This window comes from Clinocottus analis, unplaced genomic scaffold (genome assembly GCF_023055335.1).
Source record: "Clinocottus analis isolate CAN_PGR_092001 unplaced genomic scaffold, fCliAna1.0.p SCAF_14, whole genome shotgun sequence".
Classification (NCBI taxonomy): Eukaryota; Metazoa; Chordata; class Actinopteri; order Perciformes; family Cottidae; genus Clinocottus; species Clinocottus analis.
The window spans coordinates 11286506-11313152 of record NW_027175865.1 but is presented as its reverse complement, the minus strand read 5'-3'; the positions used below and the strand labels follow the sequence as shown (position 1 = coordinate 11313152).

The 26647-nt window shown below is 41.0% G+C and overlaps 1 protein-coding gene across 2 annotated transcripts; it reads left to right on the top strand.

Annotated features, from left to right (window-relative positions):
- The first annotated feature begins 139 nt into the window (after positions 1-139).
- Positions 140-23025, top strand: dnah3 (dynein axonemal heavy chain 3). Of its 2 annotated transcripts, none has more exons than XM_068575085.1 (63): positions 140-369; positions 490-522; positions 712-813; positions 917-1118; positions 1274-1319; positions 1442-1583; positions 1686-1878; positions 2151-2346; positions 2527-2652; positions 3346-3541; positions 3650-3829; positions 3940-4070; positions 4147-4252; positions 4352-4530; positions 4664-4848; positions 5038-5161; positions 5517-5670; positions 5779-5923; positions 6063-6274; positions 6464-6555; positions 6845-6959; positions 7167-7283; positions 7506-7685; positions 7798-7934; positions 8097-8298; positions 8485-8577; positions 8840-8950; positions 9065-9179; positions 9271-9469; positions 9636-9744; positions 9884-9997; positions 10922-11098; positions 11237-11328; positions 11439-11658; positions 11765-11899; positions 12116-12227; positions 12338-12579; positions 12705-12805; positions 12998-13103; positions 13225-13354; positions 13463-13678; positions 13821-13924; positions 14016-14310; positions 14434-14613; positions 14705-14828; positions 14926-15082; positions 15160-15303; positions 15694-16360; positions 16438-16603; positions 16721-16937; positions 17029-17211; positions 17320-17518; positions 17639-18152; positions 18263-19890; positions 19972-20197; positions 20288-20532; positions 20722-20838; positions 21007-21164; positions 21437-21604; positions 21740-21882; positions 21996-22200; positions 22331-22468; positions 22585-23025. In XM_068575085.1, the coding sequence occupies exons 2-63, from the start codon at positions 505-507 to the stop codon at positions 22936-22938; spliced, it is 12084 nt and encodes a 4027-aa protein (XP_068431186.1). In that variant the 5' UTR covers positions 140-369; positions 490-504; the 3' UTR covers positions 22939-23025. The 2 variants fall into 2 exon arrangements, with proteins under 2 accessions (XP_068431186.1, XP_068431185.1); XM_068575084.1 differs by having other exon boundaries at positions 13445-13678.
- Positions 23026-26647: the final 3622 nt, after the last annotated feature.

Below are 26647 nucleotides of genomic sequence, written 5' to 3'. Positions count from 1 at the left end.
GTTACAGAATCCAAAGTAAATAGTAGTGAGTGGCTACCTGCAGAGGGCAGAGGGGTCCGTGTACGTTTTGTTCGTTTGTTTTATGGTTCATTCAAAAATATCGTACACGGACTGTTGGGTTACCACAGAGACGGTCCTGGATGAGATCAACAGTGGCGTGAGGCTTTTCAACGCGTTGACGGGACACACTGAACCCTCAGTAACTTTAAATAGTTTATGTTATTTGTACATTGTGCCGGTTCAACCCACGTCCAAACTATGCTGGGCAACTTTCGCTGCTGACGGACACACAGACGTTTGAGCTAACGCTGCGAAATGAATGAATTCCTGACGATATCCGCCATACATGGTCTGTAACGGATATTAACGGTAGGTCACAACGGTGTCAGCGTGTGTTTAGCAAGATTACTCGTTACCTGTAAGGATATACTGAATGGAAAAGTCTGTTTTAATTGATTAATTCAAGGTGTCTGAATGTTTCTTCTCTAGAAACCGCTGAACAAGATGGAGAAGCTTCAACAGGTAACGTTAACCTCACGAGTGTGTTTCCATTGAAGAGACGTTTTTGGTCACCGGTGAAAATAATAATAATGTTATTTAATGTGCAAATTCAAGTCAAACGAAAGTGTCAGTGGTTACAAAGGTGACACGGTTTGTTTATGGTCGTTGTACAACAGTGGTTTGTTTGTTTATGTTGTGTCTGAACTAAAGATGGAGGATGACTCCATCTACAATATGAGTCAGAGTAGAGGACATCCTTTCCCCCCACTTCTGCCCATGTCTTGTGACGCAGAACCCTCAGAACTGTATAAGGTATGAATATCAGTCACTGTATAAACAATTAATTGCTTTATAGAAGCCAGTTAAACACATCTTGATGCTACCAAAAGTCATCCTAACATTCAACTATTTACAGATAGTCTCAAGGCACAGTCATTACCCACCCATCCTCCAATCCAATTCTTGGACACAAGCAGTTCCCTTTAAAGAGCTCCATCACCACCGTACTCCCAGTGAGTCTATTGGTAATAACTACAGTCTCCAGGCCCAGGATGTTAAGATTAATAATCTCAGACGACAAACTCTCCGTCAAACCTCGACAAAACCAAGAGGGCCTTGTATCCTTTTATGTTCCTCAAATACCAAACCCAGGTCTTTGTGACTAAGGGAAGCCTGTCTGAAACTTTTACATATTTATTGTTTTTCATTATTATTCATAATGTGCACTTAAAACTTCTCAGATTATTTTTTTTTATCTTAACCCGGCTGTTAGCATCAACCCCATCTGGAAGTACACAAGGAATCACACTAAGACAAAGGTTATTATGCTGTTAAAGCAACACATTTGAGCACTAGCTGATCTTTTATGATGTTCTTTTGCTTTGCTGATTGGTTCATGCTTTCACCGGGATACATCATACCATGCTTCATTCTCGCCTAGGCCAAAGGCAAGATCAAGTAATAAAGAAATGAAAACTCCCAGCAGCCAAGCCTTGAGTCCTACAGAGCAGCTCGACATCATACACAGCCGAGAGGAGAAAATGAGGGCCATGCAGACACAACCTAACGAGCGAGACCTGGAAGCAAGTATCAATTAATTCAATAATGGACGTGTCAGTGGCTGATGAGAATCTTTTGAGTCACCTTTTTCTGACACATTATTGATCTTAACTTTTCTCACACAGAGGTATGCATACTATATTACCAATGGTGTCCCCAGCGCTGTGCTATCACCCCAGCCGTGCCAGCAGATGATGAACATCATGCGCCTGGTGCCTCCCGAAACTGAGGATAGCAGTACAAAACTCAAGATTATAAGGGCAAACATGGAAAAAGAGGTCAAAAGAGAGTATTACCTCAGCCTCAAGAAGAGCATAGGTATAAAACAATGAAGTGTTTGTGCATCTTTAATGACAGTATTGCCTAATTTGAACATTCCAAGCATGCGGCAGTATCACTTTAACATTGTTTGTATAGACCGGCTGACCAAAATTAAATGTAAAAAAAAAAGGATTATTTAAAACTTGTTTAAAATATGGGTTTGGAAAACTAGTCCCTAGTGGTTTTGTTCATTAATAATTCACTTGCCTTGAAAATTAGTTTGGTCAATCTGTTCAATCTATTTTGTCTTCTATGTGGTTCCTTGACAGTGGACTACATTCTGATGGACCCATCTGAGTGTCAGAGACTGTCCATATCCAGCATCCCCAAGCCTTTTCCCAGGAGGGTGATCTGTGCGCCAGTGCCTTGGTCAACTAGTTACAAGGAGGCCTACATGTGGCAAAGCCAACATCTGTTTACTGTCACTCACATGATGGCCCTTCTACAGAATGTCTGGCTGAACAGGTTATACAGGAGTGTGCATTCAGTTAGATGATGAACAATGTTTTAATTTGAATTTCACAAAACGGCACCTCTGCATCTAAGTAAAAATGTTTTTAGGAGAGGTCTTCGTAGATCGCTTTCAGCTTCCCACCCCTCCTGCACAAGCTATTTACTTTAGATTCTGTTTCAATCTTATTTCAGCTTCTCATCTTTGAGATTTATTAGACTGGAAGAGCTTTTCTCAACCCGCTTCCCTCTCCTGCCATCTCAGTTTGAAGAGTCTGTCCAGAAACAGTGCCAAACCACAAGAGATGAACTGGTCCAAAAGTGAGTACTGCCAACAAGCCAGTCTCTCAGTGGGACCATAATGTGATGTCCAGACTTAATGTTGTAGAATGTCCTTTCATTGGCTTGTACGAATACAACAGAGAGCTAATCCCGTTGTAGGTGCAGTCTCATATTACCACCTTGTCCACTTTGTCAGAGCCATGTCAGGCTGCCTTTCAGGGGATTGCTTTACACACTGCCTCACTTTAGGATTCCATTGCATCCTTTGTTGCGGGCCTGTTGTATAGCCTGTTAGAACATGCAGCTGCCCCGTAGGATGGCAGGCTGCCTGACTGAAATATGAGCCAGTGCAATTTGTAAAAGCTAGCTTCTATTTGTTTATTTCCATGTTAGAAAATTGCACCTGCTCGGATACCATTATTCTGCAGTGTCACAGGCTCCCATGCCATGCCTCCGGATCCAGATGGCATTATGTGTCTTCATGGGGTTGTGTTAATGGTAATAACAATCACGGAATATATAAAGCAAATAATACCTGCAGTAACTAGTGCAGGCAGTAGAGCTTTCATTAAGTAGACATCATGGATTTGAAACAGAAAACAGTGCAGAAAATGCGTCAAGTATTTCATCATTACACAGATTAGGATTACAGAAAGACCAAGTGTTATGTGACAGAAAACAACAAAACAATACAAAATAGCTCAAACTGAGCTCCCAATTATTTTCTTTCAGGTGGCTGCCTCAGTGTGCTTCGCTCATTAAGACCTCCATGGACTTGTGGTTGCCTCTCATACCTCAGAGTGAGGAGGAGGCTCCAGTTATTGTCCAGCAGCTCTTCAGCTCTGTGGCTGCTCTCATGTCATTGCAGCTGCGAAGCTTGGTTGTAGAATCATTACGGGACCTGTTATATTTCTTCACTAAACATCAGGTTTGGACACAATTTCTAATTGTTACAATTTTATCTCTTTGAAATTACTGTCAAATTATGTGAGAGAAGTACCCCGAATCTACTCTTGCTGTTGTTTGTGTTCTTTAGGACGGAAATGACTTTGGCGAGGTGTTTGACAAGATGAAGTATGTTCAGTCTCAGGTGCTGCTGGTTGAGCTACATGTGAATGAGTCTCACATTGACTTTAGTCCAAACTTTAAGCAAGTTTGGGAGCTCCTCCACAGAGGCTTCATGGAAATCATCAAGACTGCTGAGAAGCTCCTAAGGGTACATTATTGAGCACCACAAGCTTTGAAAATCAATTCTATACTATACATTATACAGTGCTGTTTCTGTTTTTATACGACCATAAATATAATATGATTTACTTTTGCCAGGTGGAATGTAACCTCTTTCCCGATATAAATAACTTGTACCTACGGGCCGTCAGTCCTGATGAGTCGCTGGTTACAGACCTAATCAACAAAGCCAAAGACATTTTCCATAAGAACATCGTGGGACCTGAGAAGTAACAACACATGTTGAATTTATGCCTTTCAACTACTCTGATATACAAGTTACTAATACTACATCTAATTTTTCAGGTATTTGAATGTATATCAAAAATACAGCAATCTAATGGATCATGGAGCAGAGCAGGAGATCTCAACTTTTCTCAAAGAAAGCCACCCGTTAGAAGAATTTAGAAAAGTAATACAACTTTTCCATCTAAAATCTACAAAGAACACTTTCAGGTTTCAATTGTCCTTTGTTATCTAGTAAGTCCTCTCTCCGTATTTCAATCCTCAGAAAATTGAGAGCATTAATCATTCGTGGAAGGAGATTGCCTCACTGCATGTCACAGTGCCATTGTCCATGTTTTGTCTGGATGCTGGCAAGCTGAATGATGACCTGTGTGACCGTGCTGAGAGACTGAAAGACAGGATCATCAAGTTTCAAATGCAGGAGAACCGAGAGCTTAATAAGGGGTTAGGGGAAACCCCTTAAACTTTCATAACACGAACAGCAGAAAGTGACGGTGACTTTGTTTAGTTTAAATCAGCTCAATTTTTACTTACATTTTAAGAGGGAGAACGTCAACTACAAACATTCTTTTCCCAGGATCTGTCAAAAGTATGAGGAGATTACCGAGATCATCAGAAGCACCCCAGAAACCACACAGGAGTTGGTGTCTCTTAACCAGTACATTAAAGAAACCAGTGATGTGACCATTCCCAAGCTGATAGATGAGATTGATGAGGCAACATGCCGCCTCAGCTTCCTCCTGGACTATGCCACTCTACCTTGTATGTAAAACCTCTCATGGTATTTGCAATTACAGTTCAAATGAATCACATGTAATCTCCAGAAATAGCACCATTCAGTAGATTTTTATTTTACTTTATCTGTGTAACATAGGCTGTATCCACATGTAGCAAAGTTATAATGCAATATATTAATCATGTTATGGCTATTTCTTTTCTTTCTTATTCTAGTTGATGACTTGAGGCTTCACTCCCGTGTTTTCCACTGGCCTGATCGGATTCTGATTGAGCTTGATTTCAGCAATATTCATCTGGCCACCGTGAAAGAACAGACTATGGAGTGCCTCCAGAAAAAGTTATTAAACATTTTACACTCTGTCTCACACAAATGTCAACACCTACTGCTGAATTTTATGTTTTCCGATGGTTGGTCCTTCCACTGCTTCACTAATGCATCAAAGAGCGTCTTACATGAGAATTGTTTGGCTCAAAGAATTGCAGTAAATGAGTTCAAACTAAGATTTAAAACATCCCTTTACAGTAGGCTAAAAGTCACTGGCATCTATAGGATCAACTGCTTTAACAATCCCATAATCTTTCCTGAACTGTTCAGAAAGTGTGTCAGTCTTCTGTGATGCACTAAACTAACTATCGTGCCACCGAAGTCAACAACTGAAATGAAAACTGTTACCTCCATTTGATCATCTCAGGATATTAGATTTTGAGCAGAGGCTGCAGGATGTGGACATTGAGATACAGGCCTTTAAGAAGAAGGAAGTGATGAACATGGAGGAAATGAGGAACAACGTCAGACATCTCACGCAAATCTCTTCCAACCTGGAGGCGGCTGTCACTGAACTAGAGGTAAAATATGTTTTGGATACCACATCGATGCACATGGTTATGTTTTTGATTTTTAAGCTAAGATACCCAAGCAATAAGGACTATGTTTATACCATTGATATTCTACAGGATATCAACAATGAGCAGACTTTGTTGGAGATAGAACAGAGCGAGTTCTCATTGCTCCAAACTCTGATCGCTAACAAACAGCCATATGAACAGCTCTGGACCACAGCACTAAACTTTCAGATCATGTCAGAAGAGTGGATGAATGGTATGTGACACACATTTTTTTTTCTTCCTGTTTCTCAAAGCTATTGTGGTACTGCGCAAATAACGACTAATGGAAAAAAAAGAAGTGCAAGCAGGATGCATAGCTGTTTGGTGTCTTTAATTTATCATTTAACTCTTAGGTCCTTTCCTCAAGCTGGATGCTGAGAAAATCTCTGATCAGCTTGACATGATGTGGAGAACCACTCATAAACTGACGAAGTCTTTCTCTAATTTTCCTGGACCTTGTTTGGTGGCCAAAATCTTCAAAAACAAGATAAACGAGTTCAAGCAGCACCTACCCATCTTGACGACCATCTGTAACCCCGGCATCAAAGACCGCCACTGGGAGGCGGTCAGCTGAATTCATTACATTACATTTCATTTAGCTGACACTTTTAATCCTAAATTCATATTTTAGTTTTATTAGATCATCTGATAAAAACCCTGCGTTAGATTAACTTTGTAAAGACAAAGTGTCCTGCATCTCATGTGATCCATGAAGCTAATGTGAATAATTTACGAGCCCTTTGTCCGTCTCCAGATTAGCAGCATCGTGGGCTGTGCTGTCGAACCGGATGTGAGCAGCTCACTGATGAACATGTTGGACATGGGGCTTTCCAAGTTCTCTAAAAAGTAAGACACTCTACTGACATTACACTGTGTTGGAAGACATGCATGGAGCGACATAAATGCACTGTGTTCAGAGGACTCTTAGTGTTTAGAATTCATTAGAATTAGGCTCAATGATCAACACCTTTTTGGCCATAACTTAATGATGAATATGTTGATTATGACAATGTCACACAAATGTCTAACAGGATAAAAATTATAATATTTTGGCTGTCGATGTCAACTGCTACATGACTGGACGGCAGAGGCAAACAACCTCAAGGCAGTAATTCTACTTTTATCTCTGTCCTAGGTTGGAAGAGATTGGAGCATCAGCTAGTAAGGAGTACTCTCTAGAAAAATCCATGAGGAAGATGATAAATGAATGGACTGAGCTCCAGTTTTCTTTCACTCCATACAGAGATACAGTACGACAAATATAATCCCATTGATTCACAATACACATAAAACGAGCAGACTGTCATTGTTACTTCCTCCAAAGAATTTCAGCATCAATATAGAAAAGTTCCAAGAAATTGACATGTTGGTTATGTTGTCTTACACTGTAATCCCCATGAATTTAAATGCACAACATTGACATCAACTTGTATAAATAATTTTATATTTCATCATAGGGTACCAATATTGTGTCAGCAGTTGATGACATCCAAGTGCTTCTTGATGACCACATTATTAAGACACAGACTATGCGAGGTTCACCTTTCATTAAGCCAATAGAGACTGAATGTAAGGTAAGCCATGACACCACAAGTCACTCTGATGTCACCTTTTGACTTTAGAATTGTATATGAAAGAGCCATCATAAATACAATTAGTTTGTGTGGTTTTGGAAGTTTTTGTAGGATTGTTGTTGCATTTTGTAAGCTATACTTACTTTGCTTTTATCTATGACTCACAGCAATAGCTTGTTGTTGCTGGACTTCTGTTAGTCTCACTATTACCTTTCTTCACAGGATTGGGAGAACAAGTTGTTGAGTATGCAGGAAATCCTGGACTCCATGTTAATGTGTCAATCTACTTGGCTCTACCTTGAACCCATCTTCAGCTCTGAGGACATCATTGCCCAGATGCCTGAGGAGGGACGCAAGTTTGTCATTGTAGATGGCTACTGGAAGGACATCATGGCTACAGCGGTAAGATTATCTTGAAACACAACTTCTAACTTCTTACATTGTTAAGTTTTAGAAAAATTCAGTCTTATACACAATGCTTCACCATAATGCCTTTGTGATTTCACTGGTCCAGATTAAGGATACACATGTGCTGGTGGCCACAAGTCAGCCTAACATGCTGGAACGGCTACAGGAGTCAAATGTGTTTCTAGATGACATCCAAAAAGGCCTCAGTATCTACCTGGAAAAGAAGAGGCTCTATTTCCCAAGGTTTTGACCTCTAGTACAATACAATACTCGATTTACAAGGGAGAACACTTTAAGTTTGCCAACAAAACATTACAGACACACACATGATCTTTTATATTAACATTATTTTGTCAAGCGATTGTTATGTTTCATCTTCCCCCTACATCTTCATCATATTTCCAGGTTCTTCTTCCTGTCCAACGACGAGCTGCTAGAAATCCTCTCACAAACTAAAGACCCACTGTGTGTGCAGCCTCATCTGAAAAAGTGCTTTGAGGGCATCGCCAAACTGGAGTTCACTGAGGACTTAGTAATTGTTGGCATGATCAGCTCTGAGAAAGAAACTGTGACCTTCACAGAGAAGATTGATCCAGCTCAAGCCAAGGTATGGAACAGACAGTGTTTTTGTACATTGCGTGATAGTTGTATTATACTGTATATGTTTACATTAAATTGATACATACATGCATGCATGTATGTATTTTATATTTTGAAATTGCTTCACAAATTTAACTTTGTTGGACATAACATGGTGAAAGTATGTGGTGAACTGCTTCTCTTTGATTTTTAGGGCATGGTAGAGAAGTGGCTCCGGCAGGTGGAGAACCTCATGCTGAGGAGTGTTCGACATGTCATCTATGAAGGAATGATACAGTACACAGAGGTATTTGGCCATATTACTTTGTTTTTGAATCTCTGGTGAACTTCATTGACAATAGATGAAGGCAAATTATTACTATTATAACTGGGAAGTGGGTTTGATTGTTTTTATTTTCATCAAACCATCTATTAGTTATTTGGAGCAGTAATAAAAGTAGAATGATAAAAGAAAAGAAATTATTATCAATAACATTTATTTAGGTTCAGATGGATAAACAGTTTAAAAAAATCTTTACTGTGTAATATTGTATCTGTTTGTGCTGTAGGTGCCCAGGAAGAAGTGGGTGTTGCAGTGGCCTGGCCAAGTTGTCATTTGTGCCTCCTCCATCTTTTGGACGACTGAAGTATCTGAAGCCATTCAGAACAACTCCCTGCCTGTCAGTACATCCACTGATAACTTCCACAAAGAGACAACTTCTATGCCCACAGATTTTTTTATGATTATTAGACTGTAGTCTAACCTGCCAAATGATTTCCTATTCCACCTGAAGGCCTATGTGGAGAAATGCAATGCTCAGATAGCTGACATTGTGGAGCTGGTGCGTGGGAAGCTGTCAGGAGGGGCAAGGATGACCCTTGGTGCTCTTACTGTTATAGACGTTCATGGTAATGTAGACATGTTCTTTTAAAGGGATCAAATATAATCTCTTGATTACATTTAGCTTGCAGAAAACCTCATGCTCTTTCCTCCTACTAGCTCGAGATGTTGTGGCAAAACTGGCAGAGGACTGCGTCTCTTCACTGAATGACTTTGCGTGGCTTTCTCAGCTGCGTTACTTCTGGGAGGATGGAGAAGTGATGCTGCGCATGATCACCACTTGCTTGAAATATGGCTATGAATATCTGGGCAATTCCCCCCGTCTTGTCATTACACCGCTTACTGACCGCTGCTACAGGTGCCTTATAGTTTATGTGATCCCTTGGCTATGGATAGAGAACTGCAAAATACTATATCATAGTAAAATATTGTATCCTAACATACTGTAACTTCTAAAGTTTATGTCAAAAGATGTGGAGTTCTTTCATTGCATAATTTTTTCTAATAACTTTGTGCTACATCAGAACTCTAATGGGGGCTTTGAAGTTAAACTTGGGGGGAGCTCCTGAGGGTCCTGCTGGTACTGGCAAGACTGAGACCACAAAAGATCTGGCAAAAGCTTTGGCAAAACAGGTATACTAAATGTTTTTCAGTAAAACACTGATCTGTATTTTATTTTATTTTTTCTTCTTAATACTGGCATTAATACTGCATTTGTTGTTCCTGCACATGTGCAAATTTCTGCAATTTCCCGTATCTCATTTCATCTTAGTGTGTGGTGTTCAACTGCTCCGATGGTCTGGACTACAAGGCCATGAGTAAATTCTTCAAAGGACTAGCACAATCCGGAGCGTGGGCCTGCTTTGATGAGTTCAATCGTATTGAGGTGAGCACACAATCTTTGTTATACTGGTCAAATCTGTGTATATCAGTGAAATCAGAAAACTGAGATACTATATCTGCTTTAACTGAATAGTAGCTCAAGTTTCATGAACAAATAGTCTATTCATATCTGGATTAATATTTGGTTTGTGTTGTTATAGTTAAAATGTTTATGGTACAACTTTAATGGTCTGTTTGGCCTCTCATATAAAGAATCACGTTAAGATTCAATATAATTTTCATGTTTGCACAACTTCATAATAACAAGACCTGTTTTCCTCCAACACCGACACAGCTAAATTTAGACAATTTGCTACTCAGCAGGATACAGAGACACTGTGTTTGATTTGGATTATGTTAATACAGATTGCAACACATACAAAACACTACTACTAGAGGTTTCTAAAAATAATTTAAATTGCAAATTATAACTCTGCATTGCACTGGCTTCATTTTTAACAGAGTCAACGACAGTCACCTTTTTATATATCAGAATATCCATTATTGTATATTCTGTCTTGAGCTCTCTCATCCTTATTAAAATGTACCATGTAAAAGGGCACCCTGAATTTGCAATACATGATTTACATCTACATGTTTGGCAAACACACCTACATGCATGTTGTTGTTTCAGTGTCTCAAAGAAAAGCTACTTTACAGCTAACAGCTGTAAATAGTTAGCCCGAAAATGTAAGCTTTTGAATGAATAAATTACAATCCATTTCAGTATGGCACATCCACATCCTAAAAGTCATACATAAATAGAGATTAGGCTTATGATGATGGCCTGATGATGATGATGAATACTATATTGTCATTTTTCAGTCACAATGTATTCCAGTGATTATGTCTGATCAAAGCAGTTACATTAATGCATTTTACAAATGAGTTCATATAGTTTTCTCATGTGTTTGTGTGTGCTTTACAGGTGGAGGTTCTCTCTGTGGTAGCTCAGCAGATCCTCTGCATACAACAGGCTGTTGCCAAGAATCTGAAGACTTTCCTGTTTGAAGGGACAGAGCTGTCACTCAACCCAACCTGCTGTGTGTTCATCACCATGAACCCTGGTTATGCTGGCAGGGCTGAGCTCCCTGACAACCTGAAGGTACGTCCCTTCAGCATTTTAGCATAGTCTTACACATTACTCAACAGAGCAGAATCTGATGAAGTGAAAAAATGGTAAAATGTAATAAAAGAATAAGATGCTGGAACTAGATGTACATCCATCACACTTGTCTTTTAGGCTCTTTTCCGTACAGTTGCTATGATGGTGCCAGACTACGGTCTCATTGGAGAAATATCATTATACTCCATGGGCTTCATTGAATCTCGCAGGTATGTGTGAATATGTCTTGGACAAAATCAAATTAGTAAGTATATTTCTTCTGGGCTAGATTTAGCTCCCAGTTGGTTCCTTCATCAAGCCTCATACATCTAAATTCCAGTCTGGCCCAGAAGATCGTGGCCACCTACCGCTTGTGTTCCGAGCAGCTGTCCTCCCAACACCACTATGACTATGGTATGCGAGCTGTGAAGTCTGTGCTGACTGCAGCAGGGAATCTGAAGCTGAAGTACCCTAAGGAGAATGAGAGTGTGCTGTTGCTTCGAGCGCTGATGGACGTCAACATGGCCAAGTTTCTGGCACAGGACGTGCCATTGTTTAGGGTGACAGATTTTGAAGCAAATACAATTGTAATTTCTTCTTTTTGTTTTTTTCTGTGTCAATTGGTGTATTAATTATTCAGTTCAATTCTCCCTGTGCTGCCCACAGGGTATTATCTCTGATTTATTCCCGGGCGTAGTTCTTCCAAAACCAGACTACGATCTTCTCCTCAAGGCTCTTAATGACAACATTGCTAAGCTCAACCTCCAGTCTGTTCCATGGTTCATTGGCAAAATTATTCAGGTACCAATAAGGACTAATACTTTGTAATACTTAAGACTCATAAAATATGTTTTGCTCATTGTTATTGACCATTTCACAGTTGTAAAGTTATACAAATGTGTCCCAGTTTATTTCCTGAATGACATGAACCGACAGGAAGTAAACATGGAACTGTGATAAAACAGTATACTTATACCACGAAAATGTACTCAGACTGTGATTTGTGATGATGGACAGGTGTATGAGATGATGTTGGTACGCCATGGCTTCATGATAGTAGGAGAACCTCTAGGAGGAAAGACTTCTGCATATAAAGTTCTTGCTGCTGCCCTTGGAGACCTGTATGCAGGTTGGTATTGGAATGAATATTAATCTTTTAGTTGCACTATGTTGTTTAATTGTATCATAAATTGACCCCGAGCAAGTCATTAACACATATTTCTCATTTTCCTTTTTCAGCCCAGTTGATGGAAGAGTTCGCTGTAAATTACTGCATTATCAACCCTAAAGCCATCACCATGGGCCAACTGTATGGCTGCTTTGATCTAGTCAGCCATGAGTGGTCAGATGGTGTGCTAGCCAACTCCTACAGGAATCAGGCGATCTCCACCTCAGAAAATCGACAATGGATAATCTTTGATGGGCCAATTGATGCTGTCTGGATTGAGAACATGAATACTGTGTTGGATGACAACAAGAAAGTACTGGCCACTTTGATGCGTTTAAATCAATTGTATCCATATATATATATATATAGTTTTTGTAAAGAGTTTTCCTGTGATTTACAGCCTTTATATAATATGCCTCTGTCTTGTTCACTCTCCAGCTGTGCCTGATGAGTGGTGAGATTATCCAGATGAGTAGCAAGATGAGTCTGATCTTTGAAACTGCTGACCTGGAGCAAGCCTCTCCGGCTACCGTCAGTAGGTCAGTAAAAATGACAGATGCTGCACCAGCAAGTGTAGTGTGTGTGTGTGTGTATGTGTGTGTGTGTGTGTGCGTGTGTGTGTGCGTGTGTGCGTGCGTGCGTGCGTGCGTGCGTGCGTGCGTGTAAATATAGAAAGCACACATTTTTTAGTTACTGTGTTGCGGTTTTTGAGTGTAACCTTCTGCCAAAAGGTGTGGTATGATCTACATGGAACCACAGCAGCTGGGCTGGTCTCCTTTCATTGATTCCTACATAAACACACTGCCTGAAAGCCTGAGCAGTGAGCATAGAGAGCTGGTGAGGTCACAAACACACATATCTGAATTGGCTTAATGATTGTACGTTTTTGTCACTTTAAATCCTCGGAGATGTCATATTATCTGTCTTATACCTACTTCTTTGACCTTTTGTCCCACAGATAGTGGACCTGTTTGATTGGCTAGTTAAACCCTGTCTGGAATTTATAGACACGGAGTGTCGCTTTGTGGTTCAAACATCTCCCATTCACTTGGCCTACAGTCTCATAAAGTTGTACACCTGCCTGATGGGTTTGTAATAAATAATATTAAATTTGCCATTAATGCATGTTTCTTCTTATCAGTATGAATGTAGGTGTTAATGTTCTTGTCTATACCCAGATGAAATTTCTGCGTCAGGAGCCGATACCACTAAGATGTCCAGCCAGCAGTTAACCATGTGGCTGCAGGGTCTGTTCCTATTTGCGATTGTATGGACTTTGGGTGGAACCGTCACCGGGGACTGTCGTAAGAAGTTTGATGTCTTCTACCGGAAACTGATCATGGGCATGGATGATGAGCACCCTCGACCTCAGACTATCAAACTTAAAAAGGACAACATCTTCCCTGAGAGAGGTCACAAAATTAATTTACACATATATATATATATATATATATATATATATATATATATATATATATATATATATATATATATATACGATACCAATTACAAAATACAAAATTAGTAATGCATGACTTTTTTTTTTTTTTTCAGGCACTGTCTATGATTACTATTTTCAAAAGAATGGACAAGGACAATGGACTATGTGGACCGATTCAATCATAAAGGAAGACAATGCAATTCCAGCTGCAGCCAATGTGAGTGTGTTTATATCACAGACGTTCACTGCCACTAAAGAAGTCACCATGAATGCCCATGTTCACTGAAACTGAAATTTAACCTTACCAGGTGTCAGACCTCATCATCCCAACTATGGAGACAGCACGTCAGCTGTTTTTCCTGCATACCTACTTGGCACATGAAATACCTATGCTGTTTGTTGGACCCACTGGCACTGGCAAATCTGTCATTAACAAAAGCTTCTTGGTAAAGCTGCCTAAAGAGCGGTACACCCCAAACTGTATTAACTTTTCTGCCCGAACCTCAGCAAATCAGACCCAAGAAATCATCATGGCTAAATTGGACCGAAGAAGGAGGGGTGTGTTTGGACCTCCTGTGGGAAAGAAGTGTATCATCTATGTTGGTAAAGATACACACAAATACAGCAGAATACCATACTGTTGGATTAAAAGTAAATCATAAAGTGTTATCTAGTCATTCACTTTTCACGTACAAATTGACAATTATTGTGATCTCCTCTGCATAGATGATCTGAACATGCCAGCGAAAGAAATCTATGGCGCCCAACCCCCGATTGAGCTGTTACGACAGTGGATTGACCATCATCACTGGTACGACAATAAGGACACCTCCAGAATAAACATAGTGGACGTGCTGTTCTTGTCTGCAATGGGGCCTCCTGGTGGTGGGAAAAATGACATTACAAGTATGTTTGAATTATTCATTTATTTTGTTGGTATTAGTAATTTCATTAAAGAAAGCAGCTGGCGAAATTGACAAAATGTTTCATATGCTAGGTCGTCTCACCCGCCACTTGAATATTATCTCAATTGATTCCTTTGATGATGAAACACTGACCAAGATATTCAGCTCTATTGTTGACTGGCACTTCAGCAAGGGCTTTGATGCTTCTTTCTTCAGGTAACTTGTCAAATATGTATTATAATGTAAACCAGTAGTAGAATTATTTAAATTCTCTTTGTCAGAAAGATTTACTGTATTTTGATTTATGTCCAAGGCTCGGGAAGATTATGGTCCAGGCCACCATGGCAGTCTATAAGGACACTATGGACAGCTTCCTCCCCACCCCATCTAAGTCACACTACATCTTCAACCTGCGTGACTTTGCTCGAGTGATACGGGGCGTACTCTTGTCTCCATATACACACATGCAGGTAAGAGGGGACACAATAGTGACATGTTTAAGATAATTGTTTTGAATTGATTAATTGATGTTAACTGTTTATGTCAGGATGGAGACAAACTGATTCGCTTGTGGATCCATGAGGTCTATCGTGTTTTCTATGATCGGCTCATTGACGAGGAAGACAAGGAGACATTCTTTGGCATCATAAAAGAGAGAACCTCAAACTTCTTTAAGCAGAGTGTGGAAAAGGTACATATATGTGAAAAGCACGCACAAACATTCAAAAATTGTCTCAGCTAGTTAAATCAACAGTTTTTCACTTCATCAATCTGCATTCTTTCTCACAAACTATGAACAAATATGGCTGAAATGTCATAGATTAAAAGTGCTTTGCATATTTGTTTAGTAGATGTGGTTCAAAATTTGTTTAAAGGCGTCAAATCAGAGATTGGAAGCATTTGAATTACCTCTTACGGCTCTTAACATGTCGATGGTAAGGCGGTAGGTAATAGCTAACTGATTTAAATAAGTAACTAAAATGGGAGGGAGGCTGCTGCTTTGTCTCGTGTAGTGTGTTGGTCTTGTTTTTAAAACTCTACTGTCTGTGTTTAATCCTGAAAATCTCCTGTTGTTTTCTAGCTCCTGGGCCATCTAAGCCCAGATGGCAATGTAGCATCCGAGAGCATCCGTAGCTTGTTCTTCGGTGATTATGCCAAGCCTGATTCTGATGTTAAGGCCTACGATGAAATCACAGACTTGTCTGCTTTACAACAAGTGATGGAGTTCTACCTGGATGAGTTCAACAACTGCAGCAAGACACCAATGTCCCTTGTGATGTTCAAATTTGCCATTGAGCACATTTCCCGCATCTGTCGTGTGCTAAAACAAGACAATGGCCACCTTCTACTTGTTGGCATTGGCGGTTCAGGGCGTCAGAGCGCCACAAAGCTGGGCACCTTCATTAACGATTACGTCCTGTCCCAGATTGAGTTGACCAAGAGCTACAGCTTGTCAGACTGGCGTGATGACCTGAAGCGGATTATGCTTAAAGCAGGCATAGAGGGAAAGAGCCTGGTGTTCCTGTTCAATGACAGCCAAATTAAGGATGAGGCCATGTTAGAAGACATCAACATGCTGCTTAACACTGGTGATGTGCCGAACATCTTTGCTCCCGATGAACGTGCTGACATCATAGACAAAGCGCAGGGAATCGCCCGGCTTGAGGGCAAAAAGATTGACGCCACTCCACTCTCAATGTACAATTTCTTTATTGACCGTGTGAAGGTTAATCTTCACATTGTGCTAGGTAGGCACGTTCACTTGTCCTTTTTCTTTTTCTGATTGAAGTTTTAGTAAGTAACTACAAATTATTGTATCCCACAGCCATGAGTCCTATTGGTGATGCATTTAGGAATCGTCTTAGGATGTTCCCCTCCCTTATCAACTGCTGCACCATTGATTGGTTCCATGCATGGCCAGATGATGCTCTGGAGATGGTGGCCCACAAATTCCTAGAGGATGTGGAAATGGACAGTGATATCAGACTGGAGTAAGGGCATAAAATGGATGCTAAAAAGTAGCACTCAACATCTGCTTAAAAGTGGCATGGGCTTAATTTGCATCTAGAACTGTGTAGTATGCCCATATTTTTTTTCTGTGATCTCAGGGTGGTGGAGATGTGCAAGACCTTCCAGACAAGCGTGGGAGAGATGTCTGGAAGGTACTTCTCCAGATTGAGGAGACACAACTATGTCACACCCACCTCCTACCTTGAACTCATCCTCACTTTCAAGACTCTGCTTAATGCAAAGAGGAATGAAGTGGATACTGCGAGAAACCGCTACAACATTGGTCTCCAGAAACTGGAGTTTGCTTCATCTCAGGTGATGCAACTTGTCAAACAATATATCCCTAAATGTCCCCTTGTTTGCCTGACCAAATGAATGGTATAGACCGATCATACTATGCCCACAGGTGGCAGTGATGCAGGAGGAGCTGACCGCCTTGCAGCCAGAGCTTATCCGGACCTCAGCTGACACAGATAAGATGATGGTCAAGATAGAGGGTGAAACTGTGGAGGTGGACGCAAAGAAAGAACTTGTGTCTGCTGATGAAAAAGTTGCGAACGAAGCAGCAGCTGCAGCTCAAGCCATTAAGGTATTAATGTATTTCCCGGGAGATTCAATATTTTGCCACTGCGAAATGTCATATAATGTAGTGTTCAAATCTGTTCACATATTTAGACACAGGTTCTTTGTCTTTCAGGAAGAATGTGAGGGAGACTTAAAAGAAGCAATGCCTCCTATGAAGGCTGCCCTGTTGGCCTTGGACACATTAAAACCTTCAGACATTACAGTAGTTAAGGCTATGCAGAACCCACCAGGTCTTGTAAAACTAGTCATGGAGTCCATCTGTATCATGAAGGGCATCAAACCTGAGAGAAAACCTGATCCCAGTGGCTCAGGTGGGAGCACAGCTTTGACTGAATGATTTCTATATGGCATTTTTCTCTTCATTTTTTAAAATCACCTGCTCAATATAAGATATGATAACATCATCACTATTTCATTTAAATATGTTGCAGGTAAGATGATCGAGGATTTCTGGGGCCCCTCGAAGAAGCTCCTTGGAGACCTAAAGTTTTTGGAGAGCCTCAAAGCCTATGACAAAGACAATATTCCTGCCGCGAACATCAAGAAAATCAGAGACAAGTTTGTGGACAACCCTGACTTCCAGCCCTCCATCATTAAAAATGTCTCCTCGGCTTGTGAGGGTCTCTGTAAATGGGTGCGAGCATTGGAAGTGTATGAACGAGTTGCCAAAGTGGTAGCCCCAAAGAAGGAGAGACTAAAGCTGGCTGAGGATGAACTGGCTGTACAGATGGCAACGTTGACAGTAAAAAGAACTGAGCTAAAAAAAGTGGAGGACAGACTGCAGAGCCTGAACGATGACTTGGCAGCCATGATAAACAAGAAGAAAGAATTGGAAGACAACATTGATTTATGTTCTCAGAAGCTGATCAGGGCAGAGAAGCTGATTGGAGGACTAGGTGGGGAGAAGGACAGGTGGACAGAGGCTGCAAGGCAACTAGGGATTAGGTATATACAAAGATACATACACTGTATATTAATCTTTACAGTGAGTTATGATGTGTAATATGCCTGAAGTTTGTTATTAATCAGATTGGTGCTATATTTCCTCTCTGCAGATACAACAACCTGACAGGTGACATACTCCTCTCTTCAGGAACTGTATCTTACCTTGGGGCCTTTACTGTAGACTACCGTATAGAGTGCCAGGAGCAGTGGCATATACTGTGCAAGGAGAAGAAAATTCCCTGCTCTGAGGACTTAACCCTCAGCAACACTCTGGGTAACCAGGTGTCCATCAGGGAATGGCAGATTGCTGGACTGCCAGTGGACTCCTTCTCCACAGACAATGGTATCATAGTGTTTAGCTCCCGCCGGTGGCCCCTAATGATTGACCCTCAAGGTCAAGCCAACAAGTGGATCAAGAACATGGAGAAGGCAAATAAACTTGCAGTCATCAAACTGTCTGATGGAAACTATGTGAGAGTTTTGGAGAACTGCATCCAGTTTGGAACCCCAGTTCTTTTGGAAAACATCGGAGAAGAACTTGATCCGGTACTTGAGCCTCTGTTGCTAAAGCAGACATTCAAACAACAGGGTGTGGAGTATATGAAAATAGGGGAGAATATTGTGGAATATTCTAAAGACTTTTTGTTCTACATGACCACTGGATTGAGGAACCCTCACTATCTCCCAGAGGTGGCTGTAAAGGTCAGTCTGCTGAACTTTATGATCACGCCACAGGGCCTACAGGATCAGCTTTTAGGGCTTGTAGCAGCCAAAGAGAAACCTGAGCTAGAAGAGAAGAAGAACCAGCTCATTCTGGAGAGTGCTGCCAACAACAAGCAGCTCCAGGAAATTGAGGATAAGATCTTGCAAGTGCTCTCTTCCTCACAGGGGAACATCCTTGAGGATGAGACCGCCATTGAGATCTTGTCATCCTCCAAAGTCCTCTCAGAGGGGATCTCGGAGAAGCAAAAAATTGCAAGTGTCACAGAGAAAGAAATTGATGACACTCGCATGGGTTACCGTCCTGTGGCTGAGCACTCCTCCATTATGTTTTTCTGCATCTCAGAATTAGCCAACATCGAGCCAATGTACCAGAACTCCCTGACCTGGTTCATCAATCTCTACCTGTATTCCATTGCCCAGAGCTTAAAAAGCGATGATTTAGAGGAAAGGATCAAGAACATTGTTGAGCACTTTACCCTCAGCATCTACAAGAATGTGTGCCGCTCGCTTTTTGAGAAGGATAAGATGCTTTTCTCCCTGCTGCTTACTGTCGGCATCATGCAAGGAAAAGGCCAGGTGGACGACCAAGTCTGGCGCTTCCTTCTAACAGGTGGCATTGCTTTGGATAACCCTTACCCCAACCCTGCGCCAGAGTGGCTGTCTGACAAATCGTGGTCTGAAATCGTCAGAGCATCCAAACTTCCAAACCTGAATAATTTATTTGTACATGTCCAAGACCACGTGTCAAAATGGAAGGAGCTCTATGATTCAGCAAAGCCCCATAAGGACCAGTTACCTGACCGGTGGAGTAAGTTACTGGGGATGGACAGAATGGTGGTAATCAGGTGCTTCAGGCCAGATAAAGTGGTTCCAGCAGTGCAGGATTTCATAGTGGATAACATGGGACAGGCTTACATTGAACCGCCAACCTTTGATCTGGCAGGGAGTTACAAAGACTCCAACTGCTGCTCTCCTCTTATCTTTGTGTTGTCACCAGGATCAGATCCAACTGCAGGTGATTAATCAAAGTCTGGTGACCTTTCTACATTTTAACACAATGCCAAAAGTTCAATACAGTATTTAATTGTTTCTTAAGGTCTGCTGAAGTTTGCTGATGACCAAGAAATGGGGGGTAGTAAGACCCAAACCATTTCTCTCGGGCAGGGACAAGGACCCTTAGCAGCTCAGATGATTGACAAAGCCATCAAAGAGGGTACCTGGGTGGTACTGCAGAACTGCCACCTGGCCACCAGCTGGATGCCTGCTCTGGACAGGATCTGTGAGGAAACCATCACCCCAGAGCACACACATCCTAGCTTCAGGTAACAGGCTCGCCACGGTTATTGAATTTAACTAAAAGGTGTTCTTGCATGAGGAAAATGGTAAAGGCAAGTATATTTTCTTCTCTGCAGGTTGTGGTTAACCAGTTATCCATCCGACAAGTTCCCAGTCAGTATCCTGCAGAACGGGCTGAAGATGACCAACGAGCCTCCGAAAGGAATACGAGCCAACCTGTTGCGCTCCTACCTGAGTCACCCAATCTCTGACCCTGCCTTCTTTGACAGCTCTAAGAAGCAAGTCATTTGGCAGAAGTTCCTGTTTGGTCTCACCTTCTTCCACGCTCTAGTACAGGAGAGGAGGAATTTTGGACCTCTGGGTAAGACCTTTGTTTGACCCTACTGTGATAAAATGTCTTCTTGTTTTTACACTGTATCATTTTAATGTAAGGTTTTTCTTTTTGTAAATTTGAACACTTTTTGGAATTATTTTATATTTAATATTGTTCTAATATTTTTTCTTTTAATTAAAAGAACCCTTTTGCGGTTGTTTGTTAATTTTCTCGCAGGTTGGAATATTCCCTATGAGTTTAATGAGTCTGACCTGAGGATCAGTATGAGGCAGATCCAAATGTTCCTGGATGAGTATGAGGAGGTTCCACTGGTGGCCCTCACTTATCTTACAGGTGAAAAAAATATAGTTGTAAACAAAGCATGACATTAATTATATTGCATATATAAGTTCACGTATTCTCTAACATGGCTTACACTTGGCAAAACCTCCCAACAAACATCACAACAATCTCGGGTTTCTAGTTTTAGTTTTTGCTTTAATGTTCTTCATCTCTTCTCAGGGGAGTGCAACTATGGTGGCCGGGTGACAGATGACAAAGACAGGCGTTTGCTGATGTCACTTCTGTCCATCTTCTTCAGTTGGGACTTGATAGAGCAGGAGGGCTACCACCTGTGTGAGGGAGATCTATATTATGTCCCTGCTCACGGCCCCTATCAGGTACTGTCAGAGCTTTGGTTATTCCTAATTAATGCCATAAAGCATCTGGCTTCTTATGTCATGATGGTCAAAGTAAATCCAGGCATGCATTTCAAATAAAGAGCAGCACATTTCCCTGATACTCCAGATGAAGATTGATACATTTGAGCTGGAAGGAAATCTCTAGTTTTGGGCCTCAGGGTGTTGAACATCAATGCTAGAACTCAAGTACTTCTTTAATCATCCTACCTGATAAAGAAATATGTTTTCAAAAAGTATTTTATTTTTTCCAGACCTATGTTGACTACACACGAAGTCTTCCAATTTGTGCCGATCCTTGTGTGTTCGGACTTCATAGCAACGCTGACATAACAAAGGATAATCAAGAGACCAATCAGCTCCTGGATGGAGTCTTGCTGACTTTGCCCAGGCAGACAGGCGGCGGTGCCAAGTCTCCTCAGGTTTGCACTACCTTTTCTGAAGCGTGCAGACTTTTATTTTACACACTTGGCTTCTGCTTATTTTTCTGAGAAAATACTACATGCAAATGTGTTGTCTCATGTTCATGCTTTGTTTTGTCATCTGTCTGTGGTTAGGAAGTAGTAGATGAGCTTGCAGAGGACATTCTGTCTAAGCTGCCTGCAGATTTTGACTTACAAATAGTGATGGATAAATACCCAGTCAAGTATGAGGAGTCCATGAATACTGTTTTGAGACAGGAAATAATCCGCTTTAACAGGTAATAACAACTTGTGCTGCTATGCAATTAAATATTAATGTTGGTTATTCATTGCTCAGTTTGCGCAGGACACACAATTAATACTTAATGACATTAATCTCCACGTTTGACAGACTAACTCTTGTGGTGCGTGTCAGCTTGGTAAACATCCGTAAAGCTTTGAAGGGCCAGATCATTATGTCTACAGAGCTTGAGAACGTCTTCAACAGTATGCAGGTGGGCAAGGTGCCCGCTGTGTGGGCAGCCAAGTCGTACCCTTCTCTCAAGCCATTGGGGAGCTACGTGACGGATCTGTTAACCAGGCTGCAGTTCCTCCAAGTAAGAATTAGGATTGTTGTTAGTTTTAAAACTCATTTATTACATTGTGTTTGTAGTAAACCAATGCTGGTTGTATGGAAAATGGAGGACATCACTTTCTAAAATGTAATATTGTAATACTTATGCACAGGATTGGATAGATAACGGCCCACCAACAGTCTTCTGGCTCTCTGGCTTCTACTTCACCCAGTCATTTCTGACGGGCGTGGCTCAGAATTTTGCCAGGAAGTACACCATCCCCATAGACTTCATTGGCTTTGAATTTGAGGCATGTAATCATATTTCTAACCTTTCTCAGTGTTTTGGGTCATATTAAATCATAATTATTGAATAATAATTGGAATATATATACGGTCGATACTCACGCTCTGAGTTGTGTTCCAGATAACCAAAGAGGAGACCCATATGGATGAAAAACCGGTGGATGGGGCCTATGTTAAGGGTCTTTTCATGGAGGGGGCCCGCTGGGACAGAGAGAACATGGTCATTGGAGAGTCTTTCCCCAAGATTCTCTTTGACTCCTTACCCATCATCAAGCTCAAGCCGGGAGAAATGGCCAAGTTTCAACATGAAGACCTCTACGTTTGTCCGGTTTACAAAACGAGCGCCCGCAGAGGGACCTTGTCCACCACTGGCCACTCCACGAACTACGTCATGTCCATCGAGCTGCCCTCTGATAAGCCAGAGAAACACTGGATTAACCGTGGGGTGGCGTGTCTCTGCCAGCTGGATGACTAAGAGTTAACGTCAATATTCAATATTTAATATTAACCAATTAAAACACTGCATATGCCAAATAAATGTATGTATTTGTATGCCAAAGAAGGACAGATGTAAACTGAAACAAGTAGAGGATTTAAGCTTGGAGATTTAAGATTTAAACAATGACCACAATCCAAAAACAATGTCATCTTGAATAACTATTAGATCTTGGAGGACACAATTGTTGCATATCCAGTATGATCCATTGGGGATGGAATTTAAATGTACTTTATACTGCAGCATATAATATTTTTGGATAATTTTCTAAATTAAACCAAAAATGCACAATACATACTAGCTTTGAGCTACACAGTAAATAGAAGTCATTGTGTGAATGTGCAGAATTTATTTTAAAACTCAAAGATATGATAGTTTGTGTGGAGAAATCTATTAGTTGTAATTTGTTTCATATGGATTATAGCCAAAGAGCTAGTAACTGGTGGAATTGCATTCTGAAAAAAGCTTGTGCTGAAATGTATTTGTAATATGCATTTTACTCAACATTTCTAGTTTTCATATCGCTTGTTGCAAAAATGTATTACTTCATAATATAATCAAATTTATAATCAAATTAAGATCAAAACAACTGGATTGTCTCAATATTTGCAATGACATCTTAACTCAGCAGTGTGTTCCGATGGCAAACACTAGATGGCAGCAAAGGCAAACCAGTATTCCATGGGGGTCTGAACTGGTACCCACAATAAGAACATCTGCTTACCACATCCTCACTGGTACAATCACTTACCATTCATTTATTTATTTGTGTATTCTCGCAGCTAAAAATGTGGGGTTTTATATGAAATGTTTTGAAAGAGTTGACAAAATATATTGACTGGGGCTTTGATAATTAAATACTGATCTTTAAACATGTCTCATCTATCACACTGAAGACAGTTTTGTCTCCCAGATTGAAGGTTGAGACGTTTTGTGCAAAGTAAGAGCAGAAATGGTTGTGATAAGTGTACTGCCATCACTGATGGCTGGGAGTGAGTTATTGCCTTTCTCTGTATACAGGCCGTTATATCACGGAACGCAAGTCCCCACAGAGCCTTTTCACAATGGACCTAATTCAACCAAACTCGTGTGAGGGGAATGTGTTTACATTAAAACCCCACTGGTATAGTTTTACATACTGAACCCTTATTATTATTTATATCGGATGGTTGGTGAGTGTTGCTGCCTGGCTGATGCTGTATTAATGTTAGCACTGCTTGATGCACTCTGTAGTCAGCACTTACGGGTTCAAACATAATTCATCAGGCTTCTGCTTCAGCTTCTGCATCAAACGCCACCCTATTAGGGCAGAAAATATTGCAACATTAAATCTCTTTGTTACAAAATGGAGCAAATAGGCTTCCATCTGTGAAAGATGCTACCATCTTCTATGGTCTGTTGAAGTAATACAAATTGTTCATTTCACCTGGAGGGGACCCTTCAGCTCCAGTTGCGCCATCCTCTATCTTGTCCCTACAGTCCCTCCTTCCACTAATGTGTAAATGTCGTCCAGAGAGAGCCTCCTGAAAAGCTATGTGATTAGTTCCCTCACAGTAAAATGAGAAAACTGAACTGCCAGGAGAAGGAAAACACAGACATGTCCACCAACATGTTACAATTGTGACGCCTCTGTTTACTCAATATGACATAACAAATCTACTTCAGTTCTCTGAACAAAGACACCCTGGTGGAAGTGTTTATTAGGAGTTGCTAAATTAATGTTGAGCTGACAATGAAATGGAACAACCTCCGGTATAGTCCAATGAAGTTCTTCCAAATGAAGAACTCTATATGAGACTGTCTTTCATTATGGGGGAGTTACAGAGAAAATGGTGGGAACCTTCATCACATAAATCACACAAGACATTGGTTTTGCATCAGTGAATGTTGCACTGGACTTGATTTGTGTAAGCAGGGGCGGACTGGCCATGGTGGAAACTGGGGCGATCCCCGGGAGGACGACGGGATATGGGCTATTAGACAGTTTAGGATATTCTGCCTTGATTTTAAGTCTGCTGGCACTCAGTGTGTCACATATGTCAAGAGTAAGCGGCTCAGACGCACTGACCGTTGTATCCGGTCCGTTTTCAAAATAAACCGGCCTTGATTTTTTTTCTTTCTTTTTTTTGTTCATTCTTTCTGTGCGGTGCGATACCAAGGGGACGTTACGTCACACGCACGCACACACACGCACACGCAAGCACACACAGACATACACACACGTGTGCATGGGCACTGACAGTAATTCCCAGACCACTTTTTCCCTGAGTCCGCTCCTGGTAATGCGTGATACCTTTTTTTGCATCGCCCCATAGCTTTTGCAAACGCCACCTCTCACCGATCAGAGCACCGCTTTAGACATTTTTTATTTTATTTTTTGAAAAATGCACATTTAAAAGCTCCAGGCTTTCTGACCTTTTAAGATTACTTGAAGGCCAGATTTAGAGTCCACGCAGTTAGTCTGTTTTTGTTTATTCCGTCTTCTCGTCGAACCTAATTAAGCAGCTAATGAACGACATGAACCACGAAACTAAAGATAAATGTATCCACGAATATATTGTATTTGTCCGAAGGGTCGGTGGTGTGGTGGGTTAGGCAGGCGACCTTCACACAGGTGATCCGGGTTCGAGACTGAGTCGGGCAGTGCGCTGTCTGCAGGCTTACCTCTCAAGTCTCCTGAGTAAAGAGGCTCTACTCAGGCAGCCTCCAACCCCTGGTACTCTATGAGCTGACAGGCGAATGTGTGTGTGAATGCGAGCGAATGTGTGTGTAAGGAGTGTTGACTCAATGGAGTATGTTCACCTGGCGTGCAGCACTTGGGTTAGTTCACTCACCACCTCGGACTACGTGTTTTTTTTAAAAATTTAATTTATTGACTCTATCTATAGACTATTACTATAGTAGTAGTACATAGTAGTAGTAGTAGTAGTAGTAGTAGTACATCGAGTATTTATTATTAATCCATATTTATTATCTTTTTTGTTTTATATTTTATTTAACTATAATTTTGTTTTCTTTCAAAAACAATATCTGGATGCTTAGTTGAGGACAATATTTTTTCCACAATGTGACTGGACATGGACAATACTTAATAAATTCCTAATTTGTCTCTAATTGTCATAACAATTGCAAATTCATTCTCTATCTTTGTGCATTTTTGAAAATTAAAATTGAGATAAAGAATTGTTTGTGTGATCTAAAATAGACTCTGAAAGAGGCCTGGGTTCGTATACCTAAGTGTGAGGCTCAGAGGCTTAAAGATTCCATATGTTACCTGTGAGGGTATGTAACATTCCCGTTTGTGACACAAGCTTGTGTGTTTGCTATGTTTAAAGTCGTCGAGTCTGTGTGTCACAAAAAAATGCCCAGATGGAATTTCTTCAAATTTGGCACAAGCGTCCACTTGGACTCAAGTTATGGCCAAAAAACATGCTTCATGAGGTCACTGTGACCTTTGACTAACAAATTATAAATGCTAATTATGACAAAAACACACGCACAAACGTGATGCGTTGAGTGCCTGGGCAACGCATCGTGTATTGAGTAGGCTGGTTTGACAAGAACTCCCAGGCCACTTTTTTCCCCTCAGTCCGCCCCTGTGTGTAAGTATTGTTACAACTGTGTGTCAACAAGCAAAGTCATTTCAGCTTTAGAGCGGGGTGTTCGTCTTGCAGAGTCACAGAAACCC